Source organism: Trematomus bernacchii, unplaced genomic scaffold (assembly GCF_902827165.1).
Source record: "Trematomus bernacchii unplaced genomic scaffold, fTreBer1.1, whole genome shotgun sequence".
Lineage (NCBI taxonomy): Eukaryota > Metazoa > Chordata > Actinopteri > Perciformes > Nototheniidae > Trematomus > Trematomus bernacchii.
In genome coordinates, this window is record NW_022987739.1 from 21,596,501 (window position 1) to 21,622,630 (window position 26,130).

Sequence of the window (26,130 nt, forward strand, 5' to 3'; positions counted from 1 at the left end):
TCACACCTAGCTAGTTCAACTGATATAAATAAGGCCTTAACAACAAAGGAATGCTAACCAGGCTAGCATCAGCATGTTATGCTCTTAACGCTGCTGCTACAGCTACATGATTTCATTTTCTACGCACAGTAGCTATGTGAGTATATATCATGTTGCTTATTCTGACTATTAAAACAAGCTGTAGCTAAAGGTGCTTTTAGACAAAGCTGAAAGCTAAAACGTTAGCAAGTCAACATGTCTACAGTTAGCATACAGCATTTAGCATGTGATATTTATTACTTCCGCATGTTTAACCCAGTCACACGGCATTTCGTGTAATAGTCACGAAATAAATGTAATCTATTGATTCGTGTTCACCAACACGATGTTCCCCTTTTTTTCGTGTCACACAGAACGATTTTAAAAGCAATGTATTTCTATTGGTAGTATGTTTCGTGCCTGCACCACGTCTTTTTGTCCGGTCGGGTCAGACCGGAAGCTGTGTGGTTCATAAAAACATTTTCTAACTCAATATCAAGCCACGATTATTGTTTTTATTTTAAATCGTATAATTTCGGACTTTTTTTGCCGTCCGTGAGGAAAATAAATGGGGCTCAGAGCCTCAGAATACTGAAATCTGTATTTTTTTTAAATCTCTTTTTCCTTCTAATTTGTTATTATTTACATTGCTTTTAAAATCGTTCTGTGTGACACGAAAAAAATGGGGAAATCGTGTTGGTGAACACGAATCAATAGATTAATTTCGTGACTATAACACGAAATGCTGTGAGACTGGGTTGGCATGTTAGCCCGGTTTTGTTAGCATGTTATTATGTATGATATCAAATAGTGAAGTAGCTAATTGAAAAAAAGTTACATTATCATTTTAGACAACCACGGCAAGTTTAGCACATTTCTTTAACTTTTAATCAAACATGGTAACAAGCTACAGCAATGTTGTGTGTTTACAAAGGCTAAGCATTCATTTAAAACTAAGCTAACACTTATCATAATTATTTTTGCTGTGTTGTTGTAAACAAGCGGACATGTTTACCTGTTTAAGTAAGAGAGATGACAAGCATTTGATGATATTAATTAAGTTCTCCTTTTTAATCTGACATGAAAAAAAAATTAAATGCAGGAAGATCCCCCTGTTACGTGAATGTTTTGCATTTTACAGTAATTGCCTTTTGGGTTTGATATAATCTTGTGGTGCTTCCAGGGGAGATGCTTTTATGAAGCTGGCCTGATGCCATAAACAAAATAAGGCCAAAGTTAAAAATAAACACAATTATGAGACAACACCTTACTCAGAGCAACACATTAGAAGGACAAAAACATCCTTTGTTATTCCTAAAACTGTCAGTGCTGTTCACCAGGGACATAATGTAAGACTGTTTCAAGATACCACAAAGAATGTTATTATATGAGCACTATCCAGTGGCGTAACAAGGTTGTGATTGGCCCCGGTGCAAATATTGTTTTGGGCCCCCCCCCATCGCCCCAAACATAAGCACATACTGATGCGCTCACACACGCACGGACATCAGTGGCGGCGCCAGAGATTTTCTTTTGGGGGTGCTGTGGGGTAGCTTGACGTTTCACAGAGGGTGCTCAAACATTTAGGGTTTTCCCTTACGGTACGTCTACACAGCAGCGTTAAAGAAATCTTGGAGGTGGGCGTATCTGAAGCTTGAGGATTTTTTGCGAGCAACCAATCACATGAATCTCCCGCCCGCGACATACGAAGCAAAAAAGCCCGAAGTAAACTGGATATAAACTCCCCAAAACAGGCGAAAACCTACCACTGTCTCTGCCACCTCCCTCCATGCCTGGCTCCTCCGGTTTATATCCCGGTAGGTCTGGTCATAAAGCACCGGGTGATTGATTCGCTACCGCTAATTTCTCCTCCATTTTTTGGAATATGAGGAAATGACCTGCGGTATGTCTCTCCCAGCATACACGCCGTTTGATTGGCTAGAGCTTGAACTGTCAGATTTGCGTACACGGGATTTGATTGGCTGACGCTTCCACCTCAGCCTCAAAAGTTGAACATTGTTCAACTTTGAATCCTGAAAATCCTGAAAATCTCCGCTCGCCTGCCCACAATGCATTTCGGCGAAAAGTGAGGGAAAGTGACGTCACCCCATTCAAAGTGAATGGGCAGAAGCGTTTCAAGATTTTTTTAACGCTGCTGTGTAGACGTTCCGTTAATCTACCGGGCGCTACTGTGGCATTTTCTACTGCAACACTCCCCACACGCACATACACAGTATATATACACTTGTTACAATGAAGGCTCGATAATCAGCTCACGGCATATAGGTGTAAGCAGGGGTAAAGTGCTATGTTTTTCATATTGAAGCTAAAAGCATCAATCTGGTGCACTTTGAGAGCAAAATGAAGAGATCTATGGATACATCTCTCAACACCCATATGAAACAGAACTGTAAAAAGATTTTCTTTTTCTGTATGGATATTTTACAAATCACTCCCCTTTTAAACTGTATTCTTGTTTTACTGTCATATAGTATTTCATAACTGTTCATTTATTCTCTTATTGTTTTATAACTATAATGATCATATGAAGGTGTGCCTCGGAAATAATTGTTTACATAAATCGTGACCAAACCGTTTGAGACCCACTGAGATAACTTAGACTAAAGTTAACTAAACACTCAGAGTCCTTTAGCCCACGGGAGTCCCTCAGTCTGACAGGAGAGGACATTCCCTTCACCTTGTTGTAGAAAAAGCTCCTTATATCCGTTAGTGCAGCTAGCTAAACAGATGCTAACAACACGGTCCCTGGCACCGGTGCGCTCTCTCTCTCTCGCTCGCTTAATCACACTAAATGCGCGCCTGCCACACACAAACACAAACAGAGCCGAGCTTGAATGAAACACAGAGACCAGAAGTACTTGTTCTGTACTGTGGCATATTTTTTTCGAATCAATCGTTTTTCAAATTATGAATTTCACACGTAAAAATAAAAAAAGACACATACTTTTCTTGGGGGTGCTTGGGGGGTGCTATGGCTATCCTAGGGGGAGCTTCAGCACCCCCTAGCGCCCCCCTGGCGCCGCCTATGACAGACATACACAACCACTCAGAAGGGCCACATGTAGGCTATCAACAACAGCCTGCCCTGGCCTCAGACCACCACAGCCTGACAACGGCACAGCGAACTAAGAAGAGGATTACACCTGTGTCCTTGATGTTTGTCTCTGGGGAATGGGCCGGTAGGCCTTCATGGACCGGTTGCTATAATATAGCTTTTGATCTTGGCGTCGGGGGTCTCAATAGCGCCATAGAGTCCCCTATCGGTTGGGACCCTTGGGGGAACTGTTGGACCACCGCCGGGCACAGCCAAATCCAGCCTCTCCTCCTGGCTGGCTGGAGAAGAAGGTTGCACAGCCACGGCCACGGATACAGCTTCACTTGTGGAGCTAGATGGCAATGATGGTGGTGAGGCAGGTGAGCTATCGTTAGCCTCTGGCTCCGGCTGCGACTGCACGTCAACATTGCTAACGTTAGCGCTCCTGGCCGGCACTGACCGGCTCTGGGCCCGGTTACGCCACTGGCACTATCTGTCATAAAACAAGCACATGCTGTACTTTTTTATAGTTAAAGTATTACCAGTAGTTATTTTAAGAGTGGTTGTCAGTCAGTTCTCTGTTTCACTTACAGGTATTTGACATTTACAGAATTATAATTAGAGTGTGAAGTATATTTAAAATGTACACCTGCTTCAGTGCTTCTACAATATGAAATGAAAAAGGCAGCTCTTTCATTTAATCATCCAGCCTCTCTGGAAGTGACACAAAGATGGTTATATAATTACTGTTCAGTTACATCCATCTTCACAAGCCATTTAGTCTCATTTAAATCCTTAAAGTCGGAAGGGGATTTTCATTAAAGTTTCCTGAAGCTAGTTTTTCTTGCTACAGGAACTTTTGTGAATTCTAAAGTCACAGTTGACACGTTTTGAATCAAGCTGATTTGTACTATAAGGCAAAAAAAGAGAATTGCAAATCATTAGTTGATTTTTGGAGTAAAGAAGTTAATTAAAAAAAGACTATTTTTCCAGGTAGTCACATATTCAGTACTTCCAAAAGGGAGGTACCAGTCCTCTAATCTAGCTAAATGCATAACTTGCATGTGCAGCATTTGGAGGCAGATATTGTGCACAACAGTTTCCCCTTTTATTCCAAATGACTATTGATAGTACACTGTGACTGGCAGCCTGTCTGAGCAGCTCTTCTTTGTTTCTACTTTTTTGTATTTTTCTTTTATATCCCATGTGTCTTTTCTGTTGCTGCCATGACACATGAATTTCCCTACAGGGTCCATTTTATCTTATTTTAGAATTATTTAGGAGGTGCTAGCAGAAATTGAAGCACTTCTACAGCAGCTTTCCGATTCAACTGTAGCACATATTGTACATTGCACATCTGCAGAGTCTTGCTTCATATGGAAAACCTTTATTTTAATTTAACTCTCAACAATTAAACAACGCTATTCCCTACAAACTGGCAAGAGATAGATAAAGGTTGGACAGATTACAAACATTCCATTGCATCTTTCTGATGATGAAAAGTCTGTATTGTAGTTTATATATTTTTAAAGATTAAACCAAATAAAATGCACAAATGCATTATAAAATGCTGTGTCACAATACTAGGATTTTGGCTACTTGGATAATCATGTAACAATGTGGCTAATGCTATTAGAGGAGATGATACCAGGCTGCGGGTGATTACCAGCAGTCATAAGGCAACCTCATCAGAATCATGAAGTACTAATGCCCGGCCAGGCTCACACAGTTGGACGGATTAGGCTAGCAGGCTTTTTCTGACAGGCGGACCCTGTGATGCCATAACACCAATCATCAATCACCAAATAACATCACACCAAGGAACCAACCAGCAGCACTGATATTGCTGCAGGAAAGCAAATATAGTCACAAAGAGAATGAGAAACATTTGAATAAGCAACATTGTTCATTATTGATTCATCAGAGCATTATTTGATAGATTAATCTATTCATTGTTAAATTTATAAAATGTCAGATAATGGTAAAAATTGTTCATCCCAGTTTCTTTATGTCCAAGGGGATGTCTTTAAATACAAATAATTTGTATTTGATATGACATAACACTACAGCTCCATTAAAGGGATTTCTCCTTCTACATAACCCAGATATATTCATATCTACTTTGTACAGTAGTTGTACACACGTGCATGCACATTACAGAATAATGATTTCTATGCGATACAGACTCTAAATACCTTGTCGTCATCATCGCAGGACATGGCGTTGGAGAAGGGGATCTCGGCCTTGAACATCTTCCTACAGTGCATCAGCTGCACCAGCAGGTAGCACACCGTCTTGAACTTCATCCTCTTGGCTGGTTTGATGTCTGACAGAATAAGACCTGGGAAGATCTGGAGATGAGGAAGAAGAAATCAGATGATCAGTACAAATTTGAAACAGTTGGAGGTACATAAAACACGAACAACTTTTTCTACCTACAATCTTCCAATTTATGTTTATGTAAACTGAAAACAAGCTCTTTTCCAGATTTTTTATTAGAGCTTTTATGGGAATAAAGTAAGCATTGGCATGTGACAGCAGACAACAGTACCCACAGTTAGCATACTAACGTACATGCAAACAGCTACATCATGTAAATAGGGTATATGGCATCTAACAAGGTAATGTGTTGTATGCAAATGATGTTTAGCATTTTATCGCAAATCAGTTAGTATTTAGAATGTAAAGTCTACTCAAGTTTAACATGTGTTAGAAAGTTGTTTGGCATCATGTTTTGTTTGTCATGTTAGCATGTTAGCCTATATTTAACATTGCTCACATGTTAGCATTAACTTTGAACTAAAGCTAAAGCTGATAGGCGTTCAGTAATTTGTTTCAAGTAAACCTGATAAACCTATAACCGCTTTCTATGGTGCTAAATTAGAAATCAGGTACAGTGAAAGTTTGTTCAAAATGTAATGGCAAAACTAAAACCTACAACATTGAAACTTCAATCATTACCAACCTCTTTTACCTACAAAAACACATTATTTTGAAATGCAGTTTCTTTAACCTCTTAAGCCCTGAGCCTGTTTTTCAGGTCTCAGGCTCGAAAATGACATTCCCAGAACAAATGACCATATCTTCCCTTCTAAAAGGGTTAAATTAATCATCTTTATTCTCAAAGTAATGATAAACCTGTGAGTTAGATGTAGAAAAGTCAGAATCAATATAGATGTTTTTTATTTTAAAGAAAATTCAGATTTTACATAGTAAAGAACTGTAAATTATAGTGTCCGTCCAAAAACTATTTTTTACTTATAGTGAAAACTACCCTTGGATGATGGTAAGTTAGACTAAAAGCTTTAGGAATCCAAAGTACAACATATAATAAGTACCCTGTATCAAGATTGATGCAAAACAAGTGAAATGTGACCTCTTTAGAGAGATTTAGCAAAAAAAAAACACTTCTGGGGTCATTTGGGTGGATTTGACCTATCTCTGGCCCCCCTTACTTGATTTTGATGAATGCAATCTCTTTATAACCGCTAGAGCCAATGGAATCGAGGGAAAGTTATATACACACCAAAACGTTAACAAATAAGGAGTGAGAGTGACGCGTTACCAAAACCGGAAGCTGCATACACTCTGGTGGCTACCATTAGCAGCTAACTTTTCCGCTCCGATATTTACATAAAAATGGAATTATGGATTATAAATAATTTTTTCAAAGGCACAGGCACATTATTAACCTATGGATCAACAGTTGTAGCATTTTTTTTTCCGTTTTAATGCCATTGAACACGTCTTTTGACCTAATTGACAGCTACGGTGAGACGATCTGCCGTAAATGCTCCGTAAAGGTACGTGTTGTGATGTCTGTGTTTGCTTCCCCTGTCGCAAGTTCGGATCGCTCAGTGATGATACTATACCTAAATAATCAGTGGAGTCTCAGCTTTAATCGGCTATATTGTATGTGCAGTTACGATAAGTAATAAGGGTATCTTTATCTTGAATTGTGTGCCGCAGTGCGTTAGAATATTTTCGCTCAGGGGTCATTTAGATGCTTCTTATGAGACTTGTGTTTTGTTTTGGTAAAAATGGTTCATATCTTCAGTTAGCTGAGATTCTTCCCGTTAATCTGGTGCTACACATTCATAGTTTCATAAATGTTAAGAAGCCCTGAGACATTGTCTCGAAAAAAAAACGGTGGGAGGGGTCCAATGGGGGGACCGCCGTGCTTAAGAGGTTAAAGGGGACCTATCATGCAAAATGCACTTTTGTACGTCTTTTATACATGAATATGTGTCCCCGGTGTTCCAGGGAACTCACCAAGTGTCAGAAAACACAACCCTCTCTATTTTCCTCCATACCCAAATCTCTAAAAAAGGGGCTGCAACGGATCTGATAAAAACTGATCCAGATTTGAACACTGTCCTGACGTCAGGACAGTGGCGCTACGGCTATTGGGCCAACTCCACCAATCAGGAGGAGACAGCCACGGCCATTGCCGTTCGAAAGCGCTGGAGACGCTGTAGTACATATGCCAGGCCTGTAGGTGGTGCTGTTCTCACAGAATCAGCCCTTGCAAAAACAGGGGTTTAAAAGTGCAAATTGAGCAAAATGAGGCATGGCTAAAATGCATGATCTGTTTGGTATTTTGAAAAAAAAAAAGTATAAATATGCCTTATATAGGTATGGTCCTACACTATATTATTATAATATAGCATGATAGGTCCACTTTAATAATAAACCTGAGAAAATGTTGCATTATGTAGTCAAGGACCGGAGAAAATAATGACCTGATGAGAACTCATTTTAACGTGCTTTGGCAGAATTGTCTCATTCATGGAAATAAAGTATGTTTGAGTGGGATATTTACAGTGACGGTGCAATGTTAGTGAGTGTGTGTGTATGCGTGTGTGTGAATGCTCACACAAATACTTTAGCTGCGGATTTAAAATGCTATGAGCAGGCACACTCAGCTCTCAGGCATATGTACAGTAGATAGTGATATTATCCATGTGTATGCCAGCTTAACACATGGCCTCCCTACCTCCCTCTCTGCATCAGAGGATTAACTAACACTGATAGATGTGTCACCTCTCCAGTAAGAGAGAAGACCTGCAAAACCAGAGATGACAGTGGCGTACTTTGCGTCTGTGTGAGGGCACGATGAAAAATGTTTCTATTTGATGTTTCTGTAGGAAGGCATGTCTCTCGTGTCCGAGGCCCGGCTCCACCTCGTAGTCTCCATTCAAACACTCCAGGGTGGTCCTTGTGATGTGCACCTTGCTGGGAGCACAAGCAGAGCAGAGGACGCAAGGCAGTTAGAGATACAAGTCGGACACTAAGGTCTCAAATCATTATCCCCCTAATTATTTTTATCCGCATAAAAACCCTTTGGCTGGCTCAAAATTCTTCACAGCAGAGAAATGTTCATGCTAACGACCTATTTAATCTGGTAACCAGTCCTAAAATCGTATTACTTCACTTGAAACAAGACCAAAATGAGCCAATGCAGCCCAAAGATATCTCATAATAAGGAAACTTATGATTATGACATCCTTACTTTAGATAACAACATCTGTATCTGAAAACAAGCTCATAATTAAGAAAACCATCTTATATTAGATAAAGATCTTGTAATTATGAGATTTCCATGGTGATGCTATGTCATTAAACTGCCTCGTAATTACAAGATAGCATCTCCAGTTTGTCTTTCTTTGGTAAATGCAATGTGCCTCTGTGGTTTTGGAAATGTTTATTAGGTTGCAACTACATAAACAACATCTGTCAGGTGGCTAAATTCATTTCAGTTTTTTGTCTTTTCTGTGAATTTTTTATATATTTGTTTCATCAATATAAAAGTGATTTAAAAAAACAACATGTAGTGTTCCTGAGGTTCATATGCAGAAATAATACATTTCCCAGCTGTTACTGCTGTGAACAGATGCACACATCATAAGCCTATATTATATCGCTGTTGCTGGGATACTGTGTGTGTGTGTGTGTGTGTGTGTGTGTGTGTGTGTGTGTGTGTATGTGTGTGTGTGTGTGCGTGTGTGTGTGTGTGTGTGTGTGTGTGTGTGTGTGTGTGTGTGTGTGTGTGTGTGTGTGTGTGTGTGTGTGTGTGTGTGTGTGAACTGTGAACTGTGAACTGTGACTGCTCCGAATCTAGTTTCAGTGGGTGTAAGAGTCAGCACTGACCCAGGCAGCCCTCCAGTCTCCATCACATTTGCCAGTGTGACATCATTTGACCAGACGTCATACTGCCATTTCCTGAGGCCCAGCACGCCACACAGCACCCGTCCTGTGTGCAGACCCACCCGCATGTTCAGATCCACCTCCGTCGCCTCCACCACGGACCTGCAGGAAGGGGAAGGGGGGAGGTTAATCTCAAAACCAAGAAAATGTTATGTTTGGTTGTTAGGTAGCAAGATCAAAACACAAATGACATTCCATCAGCTTCAACTGTCATTTATATTTAGTGCAAATTAGCTAAATGCTAGCATGCTAACACACTAATCTAAGATTGTAAACATTATGCTGCAGCATCTTAGCATTGCACTGGTAAGCATCCTGTTATTGCTGCATTTATCTCATAGTATACTTTATAATGTTGTTGCTCTTAACTTAGGAACTACCTAACTTATATTAAAAAAAAATTATGGCTGTTAACAGATTAACTATTTATCATTATGCTTGATTCTCTGTGTTTGATGTTCAACTGGATCAACATGCATATATAACTTTTTTAAATGTCTATGTGGCGTCACACGCTCTCATGGTAATCTTTCTCCTAAAAAGGGCCTTAATACCATTTGCGCTAAGGGGTAGACACTAATGACTAATTATGTGTGTTGCATTCATGTTGAGTAAACTTTAATGTTTAGCTGTCTACCCAAAATCTAAACTTAACAATTGCCTTGATAAATGTGTTTATCAAGTATTTTCACATTGTTGTATTGCTCATTTTAATACCAGTATAAAATTAGTGCTTTTTCCATCGCTACCAGTTGCAGGGGAAGTCAGCCCTTTTAAGGAAGACAGCACCTTAACAGTGGTCTAAAAATAGAAAATGGTGTGTGTGTGTGTGTGTGTGTGTGTGTGTGTGTGTGTGTGTGTGTGTGTGTGTGTGTGTGTGTGTGTGTGTGTGTGTGTGTGTGTGTGTGTGTGTGTGTGTGAGACTCACGCGATCGTGTCAATCATGTCCAGTCCCATCTCCACACAGCAGTGGGCGTGGTCTGCTTTGGGTTGGGTCAGTCCTGACACACAGTAGTAACAGTCCCCGAGGATCTTTATCCTCCTGCAGTGATTCTCCTACAGACACAATGAGACGGACACGTGATTGTCTGAAACAGCATACTGCAGTATACGGAGAATGTTAGTTATACTACTAGTACTAGAGTCATAGCTGCCAATACATTGGCTATCGAGGTGGTAATGTTCATCTGTCTGTCAATACAACACTTCGGTCCGTACTGAAATATCTGAATTGCCCTGAAGGTGTCCAGGATCACTTCCTATAAATTGGATGATTGCTTACATTTTCCCTCTCGCAACATCATCAGCTTAATATCTCAATTTCTCCAAAAGAGCTATTGATGATGGAATACCTGCAAAAGGAATTACATTTTCAACAACCTCAGCTAGCTTTTAGTTTAGTGAAGCTAGACTACATGCAAAACTAAAACGTTGAACAGGGTAATAATGTATACCTATACCTATAAGCATTGATATGATGAAGAATCTAAGCATTATGATATTAGCAGCCTCAAAGAGCTACTAGCATGGCTCTAGATTGTTAGTCCCAATCCCATTGTTCCCTCAAATACTCTTTTTTGTCAAAACAGCATTGTTAAGCAACATTCCCAAAAAGAATTGATGAATAAACTCAATGTTCAACATAGCCATGCATGTATTCCTTCAATGTCATGTGTTATTAATGTGCCATCTTTAAACGTAATGTAGTGCTATGTAAAGATGCCAGGCTAAACACCCATGGTGTGCCGGTCCTCCTTGTTTCCTTTTTTTTCTTTTAACGCCTCAAGGCTTCAGCTGGTAACCCTGTGCTTAACGTCAGAAAGCTATGAACTGTGGGAAGTTCCCTTTCGGCAAAGTCTGCAGAAATGTGGCCTTACAGAAAGCATGCATAAAGGGATGTCCGCGAGAGAGCCCTCAAGCACTTGACAATTTGACAGTGGGTCCGCTATAAGCACTCATGGAGTTTGCGGAAAGGCACCCTCCAAGACTGAGAGTCGGAGAGTGTGTATATTAGAATTGGCCCACAGTCTTTTTTTTTAGCAGTAGATCTTACAGTCCATCATTAAAAGTAGTCAAATTCTCTGGATCTGGATCACAGATTGCTCGTTGTAATGCCTTAGCACAAGTCCTTTTGACAGGACCATTGCTATACAAACTTATTTTTTAACAGTTTGAAATCGTGACTTCGGCCATTTCTACATGTATTGGCCGAGAGTTGGTCGCACTAAACATAAAGAATGACCTTTCTTTTACTCCTGTACAAACACAGCATGGATGCCTGAGCTGCATCTCTGCTTATGTAAATCAGATGTGTGTACTTGTGCAACCATGTGTGTGTTTGCAGTTGAGGCCAACTCTAATTGCTCCGACATGCTCTTGAAGTAGGATCCCGCCCACACATTCCCAGACAGATCAGCTATTTGTCACATAGCACATTGTGCACAAACTCCACAAACACCAATACCTCTATGACACAGGAACACACACACAACCCTGCATAGCTACATGCATACACACTGTACAGGTACTTCTGTTGAGTCGCACGTGCAGGGTTTCCATTTGGCGCTGTATCACTCATAGTCGTCAAAAGATCGTAATGGTAGACCCTACAAAGCTTAGCCTGCAGGCACCCTCTGAGTGACAAACACACGCAGACACACACACAGACACACACATACAAAGGCTTCATGACAAATGCAGTGTAAGAGGCGGGGATGAGAAGAGAGGAGACGGGGTGCTCTGGTTTTCTGCTCACGGGAGCAGAACGAGTCTGGCGTGGGAGGATATGAGGAACGGAGTGTGAGTGTGTGTGTGTGTGTGTGTGTGTGTGTGTGTGTGTGTGTGTGTGTGTGTGTGTGTGTGTGCGTGCATGCGTGCGTGCGTACAGAAATGAGAGAGAAATGATCAGCTGACAGAAAGCCATGTCTCTGGAGAAAGGTATCATTGTGTCTTTTTCGGACAAACGCTTAGGATTTTAAACCAAATGATTGGGGACAGTTGGTCTAATTGGTGGAAAAATCAATGTTCTCAATTTGCCTTGTTACATTTCACTACGGCTAGGGTTAAGTAAGGCCTATGTCTGTTATGGTTACGTTTAGGTTGAGCCTTGGGGTAATAAATGTGTTGTGTAGCGTACAGCAGTCAGACAAGCTCAGTAGTTGTGACAAAGCCTGTTTGAAAGTGAATTTCTCTCTCGCTAACACGACAGGGTATAAATCTCAATTAGGATGCAGCTGCGGTTACACACACACATACACACACAGGAAGACACATGCGCAAAATATATCCTCACAAGGTTTCCATATAATGGCTTTCTGAGTGCTGGAGCACTGATAGCACCTTGTATCTTGCTCTCTTGGCCCCTCTCTTCTCTCTAACTCTGACCCCGCATTAAGCCATGACTGATTGCTGAGATGCAGAATGAACTCAAGAGTGATAATCCTGCTGAGCATATGACTGTTGTGTGTGCATATGTGTGCGTGTGCATGCAGAAAGGGAGAGTAAACTGTCTGAAGAGATCTCTTGGCTGGGAGAAGAAGAGGTCATCCGGGTGGCACGCTGAGCGTTGAGTGGGAATGCGCTGTGACCGACATTATGGACAAGATTAACTTTTATTTATCATCAGAAATAAGATCTATTTCATGATTGCATCATAACAATAAACGATTATATTATGTTAAGTTAGGTGTGAACATTTACCATAAATCTAAAATATGTGAGATGAGACCATGTGCATAACAAACTCTGCAGATAGCTGAAAACACACATCCATAATACAAATTATAAAAGTAGGGTAGACATGTGGATATTTTCCGGCTGAACAAAACGTGATCTGTCTGTTCAATTTGTGTCAACCACAGACCTTATTTCCAGCTATTTTCCAAAATCCTATGGAGAAATTGCATTGGTTTTTGTCGAAGGAATTTCCGGGTTTTAGGACGCGTCACTGTGGCACTCTATGGAGCTGAAAAACTGAGAGGTAACATTATACAACAGTTCACAATTCCACTGGGGTTGTGTTTGTTTCTACCTCATGAATTGAGTCAAATTGTAATGCTACTTTTAGCTCTGGTTTGGTCTCCACCAACTCCTGAGAAACAAAGTTACTCTTTAGCTGCTAATTGCTCCGCTTTCTCAACCAGTCAATGATCTCGATTGGCAATGTTTTCATTAAACCCAATGTTCTGGACCAAACAATCTGAACTCAAGGGCTACTCACTTGCTTTTTAACCCAATCTCACTGCATTTATAAGTGGATTGAGCTTGCTCAGAGAAAGACCAAGTAGGGTATCTTTGAAGTACTCAGAGTTACACTTGACTGCAGGTCACATTATGATAACAACATCAGCTGATGAACACCATGACATGTGCAAGAAATAGTACTGCACCATTGGGGTTATAAACTGTGTGTGTATTTGTGCATGTGTTGAGGTAGTCTTAAGCCTACTGCAATTGGTAGTGGATAGAACTATGTCTGTGTATGTGTGTGTGTTTGTGTGTCTCATGCAGTATTAATATAATATAGTCTAGCGGCAGATAACCTATCACTCACCTAATCTCCTTTCCCGTAAAACAACACCACGCAGGCTTACTGACTCCAATGTTTGCAATAATTCACACACAATCTCTATATATCAAGTGCAGTAGTCCCAGTAGTGCTCCTACACACTTACACACTTACACACAAACACACACCATCTCCTCAGGTCTTATCTCCACTTTGTCAAAAAATGTGTTCACTCATCTCTCCCTCTCTTCCAGTTCATTCTCCTTCTTGACCTTCATCTCCATCTCCTCCTCCTCCTCCTCCTCCTCCTCCGTCTCTCCAGCTTGACTTGCACCATTGGATCAATATATGGCTTGGCATGATAAATCAGTTGCGGAACTAAATAAAATATGTCATGTCCTTGCAGGCCTTTTTTGTTAAAGGCTTTTCTCAAACATCTGAAAGCAGTAATTCATGTAATGTATATCCCACAAAAGCAATCTGCTGTGTCTCGTATGAAACCAGAATTGATTAGTCGTCACATAACTTCCATCCATGCCTTTTCCTTCTGTAGTTGTTTTAACTTAACCCACAATGTAATGCTAAACTTAAAGGGGCTCTATTATGCTTTTTTTGGTTTTTCCCTTTCCTGTGTTACATAGGTTTGTGTGCATGTAAATGGTCATCAAAGGCTAAAATCCGTCATAAATTCCCTCCAGAGTGGGTTTCTCTCCCACACCAACCCGCCTGCCTAAAAAACCTTCACTGTAGTCCTTTGTTTACTTCCGTAACATAGTGACATCACTAGGTAATACTCAAGCTTCGATTGGCTATAGCTCCAACACATTGTACGTGATAAGGGGTGGGATATAATTAAGTTGTTGATCAATCACAACAGTGCTGGCCAGCTAACCAATCAGAGCAGACTGGGCTCTGGTTTCAGACAGAGGGTGAAAAGAGGTGAAAAAGAAAGACCTTTTTGAACATTAAAGCATGTAAACAGGACACAGCAGTGGCACAAATCAAATTATAAATGTGCATAATGGGCTCCTTCCCTGTGAAGACAGACGTTTATTTTCGAAAAAGACTGAATGCACTGACAACAATGAAGAGACTCCACCAATACGTTGCATATATCCATACCCGCATATTAATCAGCTGAAACATTTTTTAAATATTTAAGATCATATGCAAAAGAGAAGAAGTTGTTGGAAATGAACATCTTTTATATCAGGCTCCCTCGAACAATGCACATTAAATATGTATAAAAAGGAAATTACGCTTGTACAAATTTCAAATAAGAAAAACGATAATGTAAGACATTAAGTAGGAAAGTGCAGTAATCCGAAAGATGTTTTAAGTCATTTTATAAAATAGTTGCCCTAACACACTTTGTCCACCTAATAACACTGACAAGTTATGTTTCATCCTTTCGGTACCTGGCTATAATACTCCAACACCCACATTTAAAGCCGCTTTAATCAATATTTTAATACAAACAATAGATGAAATGACTATGTGTAATGTGAAAGGGGGTTTCTTGCTACCTCAGCAGTTCCTTTCAGTCCACCGCTGTGGTTTTAGTGCCTGCACATTTATAGCTGTCAGCATTCTCGTTAGCAGGCAGCTGTTTCATCATTAAACTGTGCTCTGAACCCCCTGTGCGCTACATTAAATATTACAATGTGGAATAAAATGTAAGAGTTTGGAATAAAATTCTGAGGAGACTATTTGTATAATAATTCAAACCACCTGTACATGTATATATATATATCTCAATAACCTATCAATCATTGGAGATGCATCACTTGAGGAACAGGCTATAATTGAACCATCGATTTTCATGAACCTTGATCACAATGTGCTTGATTATCCACTCATTTTCATATTGTAATTATGAAGGACATACACTAAGGGGCAGAGGTGGGAAGTAGTGGACTACAAATACTTTGTTACTGCACTTAAGTACATTTTTCTGGTATCAGTACTTTACTCCACTACTTATTTTTCTGACGACTTTTTACTTTTACTTCTTACATTTTTAACACAAATACCTGTACTTTATACTTCTTCCATTTCTTAAACAGGTTTGTTACTTTAGTTTTAATCTACGTTTGGTGGCGTGATCATTATTATTTAGAGTCAGTTGCATGCCTATTTATTTTAACACGATCCGTGTATCCATCATTTCCTGGTCTTCTCTAAAGAAGACGGACCAATGAGAACTTTGTCATGTTGCCGTTGTTCAGCATGGAAACATTCATTAGCTAACAATGACATTATTGTTCTATTAATATAAAGGGAGGTCAGGTACTCTTTAAAACAGCTGCTAGTTATGGGTACTTTTTACTTAAGTACATTTTGAAGCCCATACTTCTTTACTTTTAATTGAGTAAAGAAGTTTAGTCAGTACTTCTACTTTTACCAGAGTATCTTTAAACACGAGTATCTGTACTTCTACTTGAGTAAAGGATGTGTGTACTTTTGCCCTCTCTGCTAAAGGGTAGCAGCGGGGGATGGGAGAGCACTTACTGTAGCCAGCTCATCAAACTTCCCGAAGAGTTCGTTGAGCAGCTTGACCAGTTCCTGAGCAGTACACTGAGAAGCCAAGCTGGTGAAACCCACGATGTCTGCAAACAGGATGCTGTCAGAAGGAAGAGAAAGAAGGGTTATACTCTGATGTGAAGAGCTCTATATCTCCTGACAGCTGATGTCCTCATGTGGAAGGAAACTACTCTATTCTTCTCTCTTTTCTGACAACAAAATACCAACAGGTCACACCGAAGCAGAGAAATGAACTAATGGCGATCAAAAGACAAGCAAGAGTAATCCAATCCCTGATAAGTGGAATCGTCTTCTCTGCCAAGCACTAAATCAATTACAGATCTGAGTTGCCTGCTGCTGTAGTGGGGGGAGGAAGGTGATGAAAGCTACTTAGCCCCTCATTAATTTGCTCAGATGGCAACCAAACAAGGTGTTATGGATCTTATTGACTTTCAGTCTGAAATAAAAAATAAATAAATCACTGTTCCCAGTGGAGTAACGCATCAAGGATAAAGCCGTGTGCAGAGCTGGGTAGGATTTGTTGATACTGATACACACAATTAATTTGACTGATCTGAACAACTGTTTAAATTATAAAATACGTTTAACTCAATGCCCATCTACGAGCCTTCTCCACAGATATTATCTGCATCTCAAAGCCTCTTTTAGCAGATGGAGACACCACAGTTGGTATTTCCATGACAACAGTGCAAACACTATCAAGTTTGTGAGATGCAATTGAAAGTCTGGAACAAGCTTAGTAGAATACATAAGGAAGGTTTTAGCCACCACTTTGGTCCAGAATTAAATATTTTAACAAAATACGGAAATCTACAGCTTCACAATTGTGTTATTTGAAGAGTTAGATTATGTTGTATACTGTATATATAGACACCCACTGTTGTGTCTCGTCAAATGTGTTAGTTATGTTTATGTATTATGTCTGTCATTTCATGTTTGTTCACGTCTGGTCATGTCTCGTTTTCCATTTCCTGTTTTATTTTGTGCTTACCTCCTGTCTTTCATTTCAGGCCCTGTTGTCTTCCTCCCCTTGTGTGTTTTTCCCGCCATCATCAGTGTCTGCCCCGCCCCTGATTGTTTCCACCTGTTCCCACTCACCTCATGTTTAAATAGTCCTGTCTCTCCCCTGTCCTGTGTCAGTTCATCTTGTTTGTTTCCCCGAATGGTCGTGCCAAGCCTCAGCTCAGAAAGGATCGCTTTCTCTCATGTCAGGTTTTGTTTTGTTGTTAATTTTGTAGGCTTAAGTTTTTCTTAAGTTCTCTTTTTGTTATGCTTAGTTTTTTCCTCCTTGTGAGCGCTTTTTGTTTATGCCAGTACTCTGTTAAGAGGGATTACCTGATCTTTGTAATTAAAAATACATTTTGTAACATTCAAGACTTTGTCTCTGGGTCGTGCATTTGGGTTCATCAGTTTGTATCGAGGTCGTGACACCCACTTTGGTAACTTTTCATCAAGTCAACACCAACTACCAGCCAATATTACACGCTAAACTAAAATCCTAATACCACACACTCCACCGTCCACGGTCAAGAATAACCTTTAACATTTATTTGTATTATTGTTTTTGTATCTTCCTCCAAAACTGTTAATACTTGGTTATCATTAGGAACAAAAGCATTGTCTGGGCCAAAAATGAATTGTTTTCATCCATCCACTCCAACCTCCTCCAATGACAACACAGTTTTGTTTTTGGTAAGGGGTAGGAGGGGGAGAGCAGACCGGTGGCGAAGCTAAATAGGTATGCGATCAAACGTTCTAAGGGCCACTTCAAAGGGGGGCCAGATCGGTGGGGATGTCACGCCCCTCCTCGGCAAAATAAAGCTTTTTTTTTCTATCCCCATGTGCTCACGGGGGCATGTGTGTGTTTGTGGCGGCTCCCTGGAGACAGGAGCTCGCTGGGTGCAGAAGCATGATGTTTGGCCGAGTGCCAGCGCAGCAGCAAGGCTGGCGAGCGGGCGGCGATGTTCCCGAGCAGTGTGGGAGCCGAGCGGAGAGACAGACACAGACAGAGGGAGAGTGGAGAGGATGGTCTCTTGACAGGAGTGCTGTTGACATGCTACCTAGCCCTACAATCCCACACTCAGCAGCAGTGGTACAGCTCTCCATGTCTCATCTCTGCCTCGTTGGATTGTAATCAGCTCTAAGTCAGGCCAGGTTCTCACGCTCTGTAATGTTGTTTTCATTACAAGTGCAATACAGGTTGCTGCTGGAAAGGATCTTTAGTGTATGACTTTAACATATCACCTGCTTAACAAGTTGTTTATTATAAAACAATTATATATATTTTTGGCCATCAAAAGGTTTTAAATCCAAAGGAAATGTGTTTTAAATAACTTGTATCATAAGTCAGAAACAACTTAAAAGAGATTCAACTTAGAATAACTTAAAACTGAGATAAACCAGCAAAACTAGAACATGAATGATATCCCTCTTTCAAATAAATAACTGGCCAATCAGGAACATATTATAATGATGATAAGTCATGGATGTCAGGAAACAGGCAACAAAAAGTTTTCCAGAGGTCAAAGTCATATCTTCAAAGTCTGAGTTTGATCCATAACCAAAACATTTTCAGATTGTAAGGCGATATAGAACAGAGAGGAGTCCTTGCGTTTGGGATGATAAAAACAACAAGTGTTTGACATCATGACCACCAACATCTTGTTAGCGCCAGATGTATATTCTATAGTTGAGGCTACACACTGACAACAAATACCTGCTGTGAGAGTGAACCACAACAGGGAAGTTCCATCAAAACAGCTACACAACAATGTGCTGAAACTATAAAGCTCCATGAAGCCAATGGAAAGCCTGACAGGATGTGATGAAATGTGTGGTGAGATGTCACCAATGCGCTTCATAGTTGTAAAGTTGAAATACTTTGATATAGCCTCAACGTTAAAAAAAACAACTAGTAGGAGAATCTTGAGAAAATAGCTCCTGTAAGCTGTAACAGAGCCCCTAGAAACAGTCACTGCTTTACAGCATTTCCTATGCAACAACACCAGAAATGGCTAACGAGGAGCTTTTCTAGTCGGTGGTGGCAACAGCGCTCCGTCCAACTCTCCTTAACCTTTAAGTAGTTAAATAGCGTCACCCTTAATGGCTAACTTTAATTGCTCTTCTTCTATTCTGGACCCTGACGTCACAGACGGGGACTCTCGGATCAAAACACTCCGCATAGCTCAGTGGTCCACAGTTGTCATGACACCCCCGTACCTGACATTGTCATGACGTTGGATGTAGATCTTGTGAAATATCCGCTCAGGCGGCTTCAGGAAGTCCTCCTTCATCTCCATAGCAACATTCCTGGGCAGTAGGCTCATCAGCAGACGCTCCTGAGGAGGGAAGGGTTAACAGAAGAAGAAGAAGAAGAAAAAGAAGAAGAGGCAGTGAGAACTTTAAACGGAAAGGACGTAAATGTACATTTTGAATGTTTGTATTTATGCAGCATGAATACACGTATTTTTTTACACAAATGAAGTAATGAAGTATACTCCTTTGTCTATGACATATGTTAAATGATTATTCATTCAACTAAGTAGTCAATTTGGTTGCATCAGTTGATTGTTTAAGTTAATTGCATTCACCAAATCCAGCATCTCAACAGGAAGATTTTTAGATGTTGTTTGTTTAATAACATTTTAAACTTTATAACAGCTTGGACAAGTCCATAAATCAACTAAACCATATCATTGCAATTTCAATTCATCGAGGAATTTGGTCTTGATCTCATGATATTGAATTGTCTTCGTATTTCCCATCCCTAGTTTCTGATTGTTGGCAAATTAAAGACACTAACTCGTCATTGGGTATTTTTACACAATTTCCCAACATTTTATGATTAACAAAGAAAATAAATAAGCTGATTCATCATTTAACATTAATTACATGCACAATTAAATGTATTTTAGTTTACAGACCTTGAACTCTCAGAACTCTATTGATGTGTTAACACTTTTATTTGAAGATTAATAGACTAAACAATTAATCGATTCATCAATTGGTGAAAAATACAGTGAGAGAAAATCCAATTTCCTAGATCCCAATGTGATGTCTTCTGATTTTTAGTTTTGGTTGACCTACAGTGTGAAGCCAAAAAACGTTCCATTCACAGTTGTATAAAAACGGGGACAAAAATTGAAAATAAAAATAAAAAACGTTGCCATCTTAGCCTTCTAGCTGTATACCTAAATGTGACGCTATAGTGTAGTTAAACTAAGTGGGAAATCTGAAAATTGGTGATTTTGGCAAACATAGTATGGTAAGGGTTAGGTACCCGAATGCATACTGTGGCCTTTAGCATTAAAACACGTCCATCAACCGCTCTGATTTACACAACTTTATAAAAATCGACATGACGTCATTCTTATAGGGAAAACTGGAATATTCCCAAACATCTATCAAACTCACACTGAAGTATATTTGGAATCTTAGTCTGAGGAGTAACTTAAGCGTTAATGGATAATCAAAAGGAGTCCTTCCTGCACTTGTCTGAAGTAGTGACTAACCAGATCAGCATATTTGTTTGTGTGTGTGTGAATGGTCTCAGTTGCAGCAGCATGAAGTACTCTTGAAACTCTCGCAGGATGTCAAACGGTTGTGAATGCACAATGAATCATCAGGCGGCTCTGCTGAATAGCTGCTGAGAGGCAGGATATAAAAGCAGCCGTGCTCTCCGGTGTCTCCCTCCGACACTTTCACATAACACGTCCATTCACACAACTGCTCCTCAGCCGTGAATGAAAAAGGTTACCGACGATACAGGCTGTGTTTGTCCACATGTGCTTGTGCTTTACCTAAACACGTGTGTGTGTCAGGTAATATTAGTTTCAAGGTGTGGTTGTTTCATAAAAAAAATAGAATCCCTTTATTAATCTCATCCATTCCTCCTCTCTGACTGCGTTATAATTCCCATTTCTCCTATCTGTCCCAGGCTTAATTCACTGTGTGCTCTGTTTGACTCTGCCTCTCCTCATGGTGGTTATTTATTAATGAGCTCACTTTCTCTCTCATTAAAAATGAACATTCCTTGTCTTCGAGCTTTACAACAGAGGGGAATTCCCATAAAAATATATTTGAAAAACTGAACTGAGGCAATCCAGTTTGTTTGGACAAAGTGTAAAAGGAAAGCTTACTATTTTTCTTTAGGCTTTCTGACAAGACAACAATAACACAGACAATTTAACATGCAACATTTGTTTAGTAAATTAAAACCAAAGTTTAAAAAGGTAGATATCAATGAAAACAAAGAGAGGAATGTGTTTTAGGATTAACCTGTGACGTGGAGACTTACTACTGTTAGTGATATACTAAATATGTGGATAAGAATCTAATTGATATTTATGAACTGTATATATTGTGAAATTTAAAAAAACGTTTTTCTGTCTGAATCATAACTCTTCTCCCTTAAAGTAAAAGTCAGAATAATTACATCACTATATTGCCAGAAAACCTTCAGTAACAGGACTGGCTGTTCGGTTGAGAGTGACCTTTGACCTTTCCATAACCCTTGACCAATAGTTTTGGAAATCACTCGAAAAAGGTCATAAGTAGACCTTAAATTGGGAATTCTTTCTTTCTTTCTTTCTTCTGAGGTCAATTGTGAACTTAGATGGTTGAATTTTATGACAACACAACACAGCAGTGCTAAGAACGAAGCCATAACGTACACTAAACGGTCTCCAGCAGAGGAAATGAAGACTGCAATGTGGTTTTGAAAATGTTAAGAAGCCTAGTGGTGGGGTTGTTTTGTTGCAGTCAAATTGGCCAACTTATTGTATCGTTAGCACTTATTAGAGATGTCACTGTCCGAGCAATGTATCAAGCATTTGGAACAGGGTGGTTGTAGTTTCCCTCAACGTGAATCAAGAGGAAACTACGCCTTTCCTCTGCGCTGTGAGATTACTATTGAACTGAGAAGTCAATTCACCATCCAGACGCTCAGCGCATAGCCCTCACATGCAGGAATCAATACAACCTATGGATCTGGCTCAAAGCACAATCCCAAGCAAACACCCGACGATAACCAGAGACCTGAAATTCAAATCCGAGACGTTTTTGGGGGATTTTGTCAACCTGGTTGCAAGGCTGTTAGCTGGCTGTTGATAAATCCCAATCAGGGGTCTGTGTGTGTTTCACTCACCCAGATAAACTGTGACCTTTACTGGAGTGGGGAGGCCATGAAAGCAATCTGCTTGTGTAATTACCTGTCAGAAGTGAGCCTGTTACTGCTGGGGGAAACACAGCATATCATCATCCAATCTACAAAGCGCAGGTGGGAAGTGTGTGCTCGCCAGTGTTGTGTATAACGAAGGTGAAGCGTGTTTCAGAGGCATATTACACACATGGAGTAATTAATTCTCATGTGGTGTGGGTGTGTTCATAAGAAAGTGTTTTGTGTTTAAGTTGCCCTATTCTTGCTTTATTAAGTCGCTCTGTGAGTGTGAGTGTCTGTGTGTGTGTGTGTGTGTGTGTGTGTGTGTGTGTGTGTGTGTGTGTGTGTGTGTGTGTGTGTGTGTGTGTGTGTGTGTGTGTGTGTGTGTGTGTACGCGCAGAGGGGGTGGAAAGTGTGGCGCTGTTGCATGTGCCACAGTAATTGTTCTTTCCTTAAATAGCTGCTGTCATAGTAACTGTGTGCCTGTGGGCAGGTTGTTAGAATACATTGGCACCTGAAACCTTTGAAAAAAACAACTTTGATGAACATAAGGGTTTAAGACGAGGTGTGGATGCATCACATCTCACTCTGTTTTTTATGTATCTGTGCTTTTTTGGTTGTTTTGTGCAAATTCACCTGCTTTTCGTTCTCATCCTCCAGCCGCAGCCTCTCCTCGATGCAGTTGCGGGCTTGCAGGAAGACTTTCCTCTGGGTGCGTTCGGTGAGAATCCTCACAAACACCCCCGACAAGTTGACGCTGGTGAAGAGCACCGCGTTGGCCACCAGCTGCACACAAACAAGAACAGACATGCCACACAAAGCTGTCAGCATCTGCATACTGCATGTGAGCCAGAGGGAACACACATGTCCATATGTGCATTTCTGTATGCAGTCATACATCCTGGCTGGATTAGATCTCACAATCCTTGATTAATCCATAGGATGGATTAAATGGCAGACATCCAGGCCAGCAACATTGATTACAACATCACTCATACTGTAGGTGTGACTTAAAGAACAAAAGCCACACAGTGGAATGGCTGGCAGATAAAGTGCATTATTGATTAATGATCAAAGACTACTGATCGTCACAAACAGTTCATTCTGTGGAGCCACTCTGTGTCATTGATTCCTCAAGGGTCAGAGGTGAAAGATCGAAGAAGAAACACTCTCATCCGAACCAGCAAGATGGATGACATACAACAAAATACCACTTCACTCTAGTTGATTGATACGGAAAAACAATGTTTGGGCTACTAAAAGTTTATTTTTTCAGTTTCAAATGTACTATTTAAGAAGGATTAATGTTCTCGGGTTGAACTATCCAATGGAATCTGTAGAGTAAATAGACATAGCTTGTCATATGCCAAAAATAGTTGTGGAGTACTCTATTATTGGACCAGAAATCTGGAGATGTTACATAACTTCAATACTTTCTACTTGAATTATCACTTTTACCTACAATTTCTGGCACAGGGACCAGCACTGAGTTGTGTATGTGGATCTGCATGATCCTGTTTCAGCACTGGCAGCTGGACAGCTCCTCGTCTGCTTCATTAGTGAAAAGTGAAACTTTATGCTGCTTTCAATTGTACACCAACAGTATCCTGAGGCTAAAATCGAACATTGAGGGTGTTTGTGTTTGTGTTAACCCCCCCCCCTACTCGAGGGAACACCGGATCATGCCGTAAGCATACTGTTTCTTGGCACAACTTCACATTCATACTTGAAAGCCCAGCAGAGCGCTTCAAAGTTGCTCAAGGGTACTTGGACTGCACTTTTTGACTGAAATGGGAGCTTAACCAACCCCCTACTCTAAGTGAAGTAGCTATAGCTTAAGTCAACAGAGTTGGGGGAGTAAGTGAAGGGCTCAGCGGGTTGCAGGTGCTGCACTTACCGGTCTCCACTGCTTCTGTTTCCTCCCGGTGAACGATGTCGCGATCACAATGAAGTGAGACGTCGCCAGCATCACCCCGAACAGCACCGCGAGCAGCGTCCGCACCGGCAGCAGCACGTAAGCCACGAGGGTGACGAGCATGAGCTGCCACACGCCTTGCTCAGGGGCAGCGGCGCTCAGCAGCTCCGACGTGCCCAGCGCCAGCGGGAAGGGGCAGCAGAGCAGCGCAAAGGTGAAGCTGAAGAGCAGCGCCAGCTTCGCGATCTGCTGCAGCTGCGTCACCTGCAGGTACTTGACGTTGGTGACGATGAACAGCGACAGGAAGACCACGCAGTGCACCGGGTACGAGCCCTTGGACAAGGTGAGGCGCGGGCTGGAGAGCAGCTCCACCAGGGACAGCGACGACGCGGCCACGATGAGCACCGCCAGCGCCTTGAGGGTGGCGGTCTGCTCCAGCTTCAGGTTGTAGTTCTGGAAGAGCGCCTCCAGCTCCTGGCTGTTGAACTCGTCCTCGCAGGCGACGGCGCCCAGGCGTGCGCCGGCCGGGCAGTGACCCTTCCTCCGCCGGGTCTTGGCACTTTCAACTGGCATCCCCTCCATGTTCCGGCCATTCATGAAGCGGGGGATTTTGCGCACGAGCCCGCTCAACTTTTCCGGTTCCTGTCCTCCTCTGCTCGGGAATCGAACCGGCACCCTCTCCCAGTTCATGCGTCCTGGATGTCCGAGGGTAAGTCTCGGTGTCAGAGGAGGGGGAGAGGGTGGCAGTGGAGACAGCAGAGCACCGTTCGCGCCCTATCCACAGGTTGACGATTGTTGGTGTGTCGTCAGGAAAGTAGCCCGACCAATGTGGTGGTCATCTCCTCTCTACTCCTCCTCTATCCTCTCTCTCTCTTTCTCTTCTCTCTCTATCTTAGAAGCTATCTCTATATCGACTCTCCTCTCGTCTCTCTCTTCTCTCTCTCTCTCTCTCTCTCGTCTCTCTCTCCTCTCTCTCTCTCTCTCTTCTCTCGTCTCTCTCTCTCTCCTCTCTTCTCTCTCTCTTCTCTCCTCTCTCTCTCTCTCTCACCACCCGCGGTGCCTCACGCCGGGTTACGGGTGATCCTGCCGCATCGTTTGTGTATGATCAAAACCAAAACAGCTCACCACGAGGCTCGACAAAGAGTCCTCCCAAAATAAATAAAATAATTGACAATACCTTCCCCGGTTTACTTTCTCCCCCTCTTCCTCTCCCCTCTGAGACGCGCAGCTCACACGCAAACACACAAAGCCTACAGTAAATATGAAATACTCCCTTGTGCCCTTCTCCTGCTTTAATTTGCCTTAGTGAAATGTCAGTGGTTATGTGAAGACAGCAGCAAAACAGAGCTGGTGATTTCCCCTCATTGTGTCTGCAGTCAGAGCTGATGTAGTTCCCGGCTAAAAATAGCCCAGCTGCACCGGTGGATGGTCCAATATAGCAACAATTTGGTCTTTCCCGCATCTCTACCCCTCATATATTGTATTGCACAGTCAAGTGCTCAATTCGAGAGGAGGATTTACAGAAAAAAACACTCTTACCCAATTAACTGTGAAAATGTAAGAATGATGACTTGCATCTTAAAATGTGATGCACCATTGTTATAAATGAGGGCATGCTTTGTGCACATTTGCATATTTTGTGCATGCTTTTTTGGATATTGTGTGCATGTCTTTGTGTTATGCTGTAGGTGTGGCTTTAAGTTTAAATTAAAACACCCACAAGGATG

General features: G+C 41.3%; 1 protein-coding gene across 2 annotated transcripts in view; it reads right to left on the bottom strand.

Annotated features, from left to right (window-relative positions):
- Nucleotides 1–25,000, bottom strand: part of adcy1a (adenylate cyclase 1a) — a 44,913-nt gene extending 19,913 nt beyond the window's left edge. For both annotated transcript variants that reach the window (XM_034147529.1, XM_034147528.1), the window contains exons 1-8: nucleotides 24,386–25,000; nucleotides 23,125–23,274; nucleotides 19,551–19,669; nucleotides 16,299–16,410; nucleotides 10,209–10,336; nucleotides 9,224–9,382; nucleotides 8,167–8,308; nucleotides 5,269–5,424 (exon numbers count right to left, since the gene is read on the bottom strand). In XM_034147529.1, the coding sequence (XP_034003420.1) occupies nucleotides 5,269–5,424; nucleotides 8,167–8,308; nucleotides 9,224–9,382; nucleotides 10,209–10,336; nucleotides 16,299–16,410; nucleotides 19,551–19,669; nucleotides 23,125–23,274; nucleotides 24,386–25,000 (1,581 nt within the window). The remainder of the gene's footprint in view (nucleotides 1–5,268; nucleotides 5,425–8,166; nucleotides 8,309–9,223; nucleotides 9,383–10,208; nucleotides 10,337–16,298; nucleotides 16,411–19,550; nucleotides 19,670–23,124; nucleotides 23,275–24,385) is intronic.
- Between the last annotated feature and the right edge of the window lie 1,130 nt (nucleotides 25,001–26,130).